At 34.1% G+C, this 8,825-nt stretch overlaps 1 protein-coding gene across 1 annotated transcript; it reads left to right on the forward strand.

Moving 5' to 3' along the window:
* Positions 1–346: 346 nt before the first annotated feature.
* LOC108251638 (cilia- and flagella-associated protein 157-like) lies at positions 347–4,049 on the forward strand. The gene is made up of 5 exons (XM_037979144.1): positions 347–490; positions 702–756; positions 1,051–1,254; positions 2,022–2,347; positions 3,076–4,049. Exons 2-5 carry the CDS (start codon positions 735–737, stop codon positions 3,124–3,126), a joined length of 603 nt encoding a protein of 200 aa, XP_037835072.1. The 5' UTR covers positions 347–490; positions 702–734; the 3' UTR covers positions 3,127–4,049.
* Positions 4,050–8,825: the final 4,776 nt, after the last annotated feature.

Here is an 8,825-nt window from a genome sequence, read left to right on the forward strand (position 1 = left end):
ACTTTTTTTTTTTGGCTTTACCATGTCCTGGATGACTGAGAATCTACACCAGCATATTTTCTGTTCACCATTACTTCTATGTGGATTATGGGGTGCTGTCTCACTGGAATGAGCCTCTCTTGTATTGACTGGTTTGTCTAATTACCTTGGAAATGCAGTGTCTGAAAACACAAAACCAGGCCATGTTGTTTTTTTAGTACTTACACACTCCAGGAAAGCTGAGGTAAGCAAGCATGTACTCCACCCTTATCAGCTGCAACCAGACTTGATAAACATGACACCCACACACCCACACACCCACCAGCATCCAATCATTTATGCACTTCTGACTGCCATATCTATCTGGCTAACAAACCAGAAGGTGAACAACCATCTGTAAAAAAAAAAAGATATCTATAGTTTTTATTTAAATATGATAACTTGCTACTGAGAGCACCCTCATATTTGCTGCTGTTTGGTTTTTATATTTTTTAAAACTAAAAGAGAAAAGGTAAGAAAATAAAATCCAAATTATGTGTTGTATATTTGCAGTAGTTCAAATGATTGAATAATTTTATAATCATAGATCTGAACATTTAATCCGACATGTCCTTTTGTGGATCTTTTAAGTTCACAAAGCTATTTCAATGCCTTAAAGAGTTTTGATGTTATTTCTAAATTTGTATTTTTGGTATTTTCTGCTAAGTCTCATATTATTACAGGAAACATAAATTTTAAATACATAACTTGGAAACATGGACGAATCTAAGGACAAAGGTAAGTTCATATTTTATTCTCAACAAGTATATCTGCTCACTCATTTATATATTACATTACTTGTTTAAACTTTTGTTTTCAATTATTAATTAAGAAGATAAAACTTAGTGACATTCCATAATATTCCATTACTTTTGCAAGACTAAGAAACAACTTGAAGTAAATGATAAATTATATAAAAGACATAAATGTCAAAAAGACACTACACTACATTTAGTGCACACTCTGCTTAATAATAGGTAGTAAGCAATGTAAGATCTCTTCAATAACAGTAATCACCAAATTTATTTATAGTGAAATCCTTTGTGGATGAGCTCAGAGCAGAGTTCAACAGTGGGAAACAATCACTGGAAACCCTCATGGAAACCTGGATCTCACTGACACCAGATGAACAAATGAAGGTGCTGTGTCATCTTATGGAAGAAGGGACCTCACAATCCAAAGGGAGTTCCTTCCAGACACCTTTACACCAGGAATCCAAGATTAAAGACAGTTTAGGTAAGTTTAATTTGTTTTTGCTCTGCTGTTCCATAGTTTCTCATGTATAGTATTCTCTTTTGGAATAAAAAGAATAAAAGTTATCTCTAACAATTCAAACTGGTAAAACTTAGTCATTCGGGATGAGCATTCAGGATATTGAGGGAAAGGCTAAATGTTCTATAAGCAAGATTAAACAGGTTACCAAAATGAGTTGCAATATGGTGCAGCTTTAAGATAAGAAACCGTGCTGCTGTCTCCAGCCTATTTATGCTGAGGTATAAACAAAATGCTTTGATTTTGAAAGATTACTGTGTATAAATCAAGAAAAAAGCACATGTTGTCGCCCATCAGACTTGTGCTTTTAATATCAAAATGATTAAGTAATTATATTACATTACAGCCTTTCTGTCCCATAATAATGTTTCAAATCTCTAAAAGTGCTATTAACAATTTGAGTCCTTCACAACTTTTATTATGATATAAAACAGAAAAAGTTCAAATTTATTAATGCAATTTGGTACTGATTCACAAAAAGAAGGCTGACATGTCAGGAAAACTACCACATTTTTGTCTTTCACTTTTCTATTTTCTTCAGTATTTTAACAACACACTGCTTTTCATGTCGAGATATACAATTTTTTTTACAATGACTGAACTGAAAATAAGTGGGGAAAAAAATGCTAAGGTCTAAAGAAAACTTAAAAAATACCTGATCTACTTTTTTAGAACTATTTTAGCAATAACAATAAGAATATGAATAATGTAAAGTATCTTAAATATTTCAGAAGATACAGAGCAGCGCAGAGCAGAAGAAAAGAGCCAAATGAAATGGAGCAAGTTTCAAGAAAGGAAAAGGAGATGGGTCCTGGATCAGAAGCTGGAAAAGACCATAAAGGAGAGAGATGAGTTAGAAATTATGAAGATAAAACTGAATCGACAAAGACAAGAGGCTGAAAAGAAACTAGAAGATTTTAAGACTATAATCATGACAGTGGCTAAGATAAAATCTACAATGGAAAAAACTGCAGCACAAATTAGGACCACCAGTGAGGAAATATTCAGAACTCAACAAAAGATGGAAAGCAACAGTGAAGAAATCAAACAATACATGGTAGGTTATTTTTATTTTATTTTTTAATGGGGACTTTTGAGCTTTAAATGGTTGGGAATACAAGGGCAGAGTATAGCAGCCAGTTTTTAACAACAAATACTAAGAATATGAACTGCTTGTATATTATGGAGAGCCATTTTGGCCAAAATTAAATAAATAAAAAATGGGTAAATAAATTAAAAAATGGGTAAAATAACTAAAAAAATGAGTAAAATAAATAAAAAAAATAGTAAAAAAAACCCAAAAACATTTCAATAAAAGGGTAAATGAAAAATAGGAAAAGTAAAATTGGGAAAATTAATAAAGGGATTAATGAAAATAAATAAATGGTTTTTTTTTTACTATTTTTTATTTATTTATTTTACCCATTTTTTAATTTATTTACCCATTTTTTTTATTTATTTAATTTTGGCCAAAATGGCTCTCCATAAACTTCCACACAAATCACTCTCCCTTCCCTTATTCTCCACTCTCCTGGAGGTCATCAGGGTCATTGTTGGCCTGGTCCTCATGAGAGATGTTTTGGTCACATGCACATTTCACGCTGTGAAACGATCTGGGGGTTAAATACAAAACTGCATTGTATCTACTGAAGATTAGAAACCTGAGACCTGCTCTGCCTCGAGTTGGTCTATCTTGTTTGACAAAGATAGTATCGTTCGTTTATCAAGTCATCTATTAAAACATGAAATTCTTGATCTGCCTCCAAGTTTCTTGTGTCATCTTAGAGTAGGGGAGCACACCTCTCTTACCTGATGTCATCGCACCCACCTGCTTGACACCACGACGAGCAACAACACGGTCTGGTGATTGAACTGTTGTTACGCCAGTTTCATCTACATTCCATATATCGCTCCTGTCGAAGTTGTATCTCTCAATGACCTGTCCAAGGCTGTTGAAGAAACGTTCCACATTTTGGCGGTTAAAACTTGTGGCCCGTGTAAGGCTGGTTGCCTCAGGACTCCTTATTGACAGGCTAGGGTTCCGCTTCATAAATAATGTGAACCAGTCAGGCCCTGCCATCTGCTTCTCATCCCATGTTTGTGGGTGTTTGATATTATATGTTACTGCCAGTCGATATGCAAATTTTCTGACCAAAAAGAAAGAGGAATAGAAAACACCTACGCTGGTATTCAATTCTTCTCTTGTCTCCAGTGACTAACCTGTCATATGCTTACCTCACTTGGAGTCAGGCCATAATACAGGTCTGCTGCCTGAGTCAAATAGTCAGCCAATACTTCCTCCTGCACCTCATAACCTACACTGGGAAGATCACTGGACCCCTGTTCTCTCAGCTTCTGCAGTGATTTGCAGTATCTGCTCAGTGTTACATGGCAGATCCCATGCGCCTTCGCAACTGATCTGACTGACTTGCTCTTCTTTATGACCTCATCAGATGCCTTTTTTAAAACATCTGCAGGCACACGCCTATCAGTCTTTCGTATCCACTGCCTTGGCATTCTGTAAAATTATTAAAATCAAAATGTTCTTAGTTGTATGTAAGGGGATGGTTGTAACACTTTTTAAAGATGTGTTACAACCCACCCCAACCCTGTCAGCCATGTTTAGCTAGCTGTAGTAGCATAGCGGTTTGAAATTAGCACAGGAAAATGCATCACATTTTGCCTGAGAAATTACATTTTCATCTAATGTAAGTCATATGGTTTTATCTGCAACAGTATAAGTACTAAACAAAATATAGTCATGGTCAAAAAATTTACTTTCTTACCTCAAATTCCGTTTTTTCTCCTTAGTATCTGCATGTGCCTGTTTCCAGCCTTGACAATCACAGTATGGGATTGGGGAGGAAGCGGGTAAACATTGAAATGATCATGTAACTCCTATCTTATCCCTGATTGGTGGAACTGGTGGTGTTACAACTCTCCCTATGTTACAACCATACCCGGTCTCCCCTATATATTTTGCTCTGAGACCAGTCTGCAAGATTTGATTAAGGTTTTGGAAATATTTTAAACACTTTCAAAACCTGCAAAACTTGAAAACTGATAATTTAGCATTTACACTTTAAACTTATAAAACAGTAATAACAGTGTTTTAATACGTATGCAATGGGACCCTTCTTTAGTTGTTTTAAAACTGTGACTGACTTTGGAGCTTCTGTTTGTATTACATTTATAAAAAAAAATATGTACTTTTTTAGAATAACTATTAGGAAAAAAATGCACACTTTCAAATTTTCTTTTTTCATTTTGACTTTTGGGTAAATAATACACATTATTTTTTCCTTCTGAGAATATTAAAAAACAATTGAGTAGGAGCTGCAATACTTGTGAAAGTTAATAGTGAACAAACTGTACAACTGTACAAGTAATATCATGTACAAAACTAAGTAAATTAGAGATATTTGTATTCCTAAAAGTACTAGAAATAAAATAAATGGTGTTAAATTGCATTAAGCCAAACTGAGCCTGTCAATGAAAGGAAGAATTTAGATACCTGTACCTGGATCAGAGTCTCAGAAGTCAAGAAATCAAGTGAGTGTGTGCTGAGGTCTTATTGCTTAAAGAACAACAGTTGAAACTAGAGATGTTGTGCTCAAAGCGGAGGGCTCGGCACAGTATCATATATATTTCAAAATATTGTGGTAAGATGTTTTGATGCCTCACTTTACCATGTAAAAAAAAAATCATGACTCCCCAAACGAGACTTCGTTACATCACATGAGTATCGGTAACGAGTTGTATCGGTTTGGACTTCAGAGAGGTGTTATCAAACTCTCATTAACAGGCAAAATCTCTCTCAACATTGAGGGGGTTTTGAGGAGGGGCAACGTGAAAGGGTCTTCTCCAAAGCTGGAGAGGTAGTAGCAAGGAAGGGGAACACACTGAAGCCTAACTCAGCTGATATGATCTTGTTTTGAAATAAAAATCTTTGAACCCCACAAATCTTATTCGCAGCATATATCTACTCTCATAACAGACCCTAGTTGCTTGAGCATGTCCCATTTTTTGCTGTTGTTGATTTTTTTGTATTTTGTAAATAGCCTATATTGTATCTCTAATACATGCAATATTATTGATGGCACAATCACATTATAACACAAGTATTTATTATTAATATATTTAAAAGAATATACAGTTAATATCTTCAAAATGCACATAAAACCTTTATTATACATAACAGTACCTTACTGTTTCATGACATCTTACCGTTTCATGAAACAAAAAGATGTGTTGAAGGTTGGCCAGCAGATGTCGCAGTTTTTATTGTATCAAACGCTTTGAAACATTAATTCATTTCAACACAACTGCTTCCTACTGATAGTTTCTCCATCTCTAGCTGAAAGCCAGTGCAGGCACATGTCCTTATTGGCATATTTTCCCACTTGTGAATACTATTATTTTTGCAGATGTTTCTGTTTGCGGATTCTATTTCAATCATGTGCTTTAAGTGGTTGCATGATATTTATACACACACACACATGTGCAGATTTGAAATTAGGTAAAATATATAGAAATAAAAATGAATAAATTCTCTCTAGCAGAAAATGTTTAAAACTATATTTGCTCCTAGTGCTACTTGAAAGGGTCCTGTCAAAGCCTGCTTTCCTTGCAGGTTACTTCAGTAGACACCAAGACTAGAGCTTTTTACAGTTCTTTTTTCTGATAAGACATAAAATGATTGTGTCCTTGTTGTGGGTTTGTTTGTCTTTTGTGTAGGACAATCTGGCATCTGTGAAGAATCAGATCAACAACTGGATATTGACACAACCTACAACAATGAAAACGTTGTCAGTAAGCACACTTCATGAACTTCAGAAAGAGAGACATGCAAGCTCCCAAAAAGATAGAACATCAAGAAATGTAAGAGACAAAGAAGAAAAACAAATTACACATGAAGACTTGACTTTGAAATGCCTAATGACATCAGAAAATCAAAATCTAACAGAAGAAATTAAGCTAATCAGTGACAATACATTCATAAATACTGATCAGACAAAATCATTACATAATGCAGGAGAAATAAATGAAGTGGAACAGCAGTTAAATGAACTAAAGAAGCGAGATGAGGAAACTAAGGTGCAAATAAAACAAACAATAAAATATGTGAAAGAAAAAGGTGAGGAGATGAAAAGGGTAATTAAAGAAATAGAACTGCAGTGTCAGAGACCAGACACTGTAAATATAGACAATGAAATGGGAACTGTGGAGGAAGAAGGCACTATACTGATGAAAGAGGCACAACCAAGATATGTTTTGATGGAGAGCACAGATGTTTTCAAACAAGGAACAATACAATATGAAGTGCAAGTCGAGGAAAGTAGTGCTAATAATGAAGAAGTACCTGACTTGACAAGATTAAATATTGTGAAGCAAAAGCAAAAACAAAAGTCAAAACATCTAGAGGCATCTTCCAAAGAGACAGAAACATGTTTGGATACTGAACCCCCTAGAAGCACTGAATTACTAGAACTTAAGAAAGAAATTTATAAAACAAAAGAAATCATTAAAATGGTCAAACCAGAACTTGGGTACCAGGAGGAAAAATATAGTATTAACAAAGATCGTATGAATGAAGATGATGAAATTGCAGGGCTATTGCAAGACATGGAAAAATTTCAAGGGCTTTTAAAAGAATTTAAAACTAAAATGTCACGTGAAAAAATGCAACTCAAAGAAGATTCAAGCAACTGGAAAATTGCAATGAACAAAAAAAGGAGAGAACTAGATTACAGATTAGATAAAACATTAAGAGAGAGAGATGAATTAGAAATCTTAAAAGTGAAAATGCAGAGACAAGTTGAAGATATGCAGCAGAAGTTGGAAAAAACAGCCAAATGCAGGGGTAACTTAGAAAAAATAGCTGCTAAAACCAAAGAGAAACAGGTAAAAATAGAGCACAATATTGGGGAGACTGAAGTAAAGCTTAAACTGATAAATGACCTCAAGATGAAGACTGATGCATCAAAACAACATCTGGAAAAAAATTATCTTTTAAGATTACACGATAAGGCTAAGTTTAAGAAACTAAAGAATCAAATCAGGCTGAAAAAAGATACACAGTCTGACTCTGAAAAAGAAAAGACAAATGTGAAAAAACATGACAGAATTAAAACTAAAACAGAAAAAGAAAAATTAAAGAAAAAAGAGAGAAAAGTTGAGAGAAAAGGATATGAAGTCCTGACACTTGTACCACATGAGGATGAACTAAGAGAGATTATAAAACCGATATTGAAAGATTTTGAAAAGACAAACAGTTGGGAGCAGCAAAAACTGGAAAAAAGTGGAAAAGTAAAACAAAAGGCAAAGAAAAAAGTGACTGAGGTGCTGACACAAGAGACTGTAACACAGGGCGAGGATGTGAGGGTATCAGACCAAAAAACTGTAAAAGTAGAAGATGAGAGAAACCAATTAAGTGAGACTATTGAAAGACAAAAACAGGAGCTTACTGACACAATGCAGTTGACTAAAAGAGAAATGAGTGAATTAGAATTGCTAAAGTCAGAGCTGCAAATTCAGAAAAAAGAAAGTGAACACATTTTAAGGAAAATTAAAAGAGAAAAGGCAGAAAATGAAAATGTGTTGACTGAGATAAAACAGGCAACAATGTCATTGAGAAGAGAGACAAAAAAGAAGAGAAGAGAATTAGATGAAAAAATAGAAGCCATCAGAAAAGAGGAAGATGAATTAGAAATGTTAAAACTAAAATGGAAAGAACTGCAAGAAAAGGAGGTTGAAGGAAACATTGACCAGACAGATCTTCACTGCATTAACACTGATGCAAACGAAAAACAAGAATTAGACAAAGGAGCCACGAAAGAACCCAGTGACAAAATCCAAACGGCACAGACAGGTTCAGACAAAAAGAAATATCTTATTGAAATTAAAAACAAAGGGGAAAAGATATTTGTTAATTTAGAAAAAGTTAGGAGAGAAATTGTTCAAATTATGGAAAAAGACAAAAATATTATAGAGAAACACAAAAATGAACTCAAAGCACTAAAAGTTGAAAACATAAACATTAAAAAAAGAATGACTGATATAAAAATTCTGCTAAGAACAAACTTAAACAGAAAAAAAAAACAAGCAGGAACACATATTCATGAAAAAACCCACAACACAGAAAATATCCAAAAACAAGAGCAGGACAATCGTGTGGGTACAAAGAAAAGACAAGGAAACACAAAAGATAAAGAAGTCCAGCAAAAATATAAAAAAAGAATGACAGAAGATGCAGTTTTGAAAACATCAAATCTAAGAAAACATTTACAAACAACAACTTTACAAAAACAAAAAATAACTGACAGTATAAATGACAGAATGAACAGGTTACAAAAACAAAAAGAAGGTGCAGAAAAATTGGACACTGAAATCAAGCAAAAGCTTTTAACCTTTGACCAACACAATAAACAAATGGCTTCCTACAAGCAGCTATTTGAGAAGGAAAAGGAAACTCTAAAGATCATCCTGTCTGACACAATCAAAAAGAAACAAGATTTGGAAAATCAGCTGAACCG

Source organism: Kryptolebias marmoratus, linkage group LG13, assembly GCF_001649575.2.
Source record: "Kryptolebias marmoratus isolate JLee-2015 linkage group LG13, ASM164957v2, whole genome shotgun sequence".
In the NCBI taxonomy this organism is placed as follows: domain Eukaryota; kingdom Metazoa; phylum Chordata; class Actinopteri; order Cyprinodontiformes; family Rivulidae; genus Kryptolebias; species Kryptolebias marmoratus.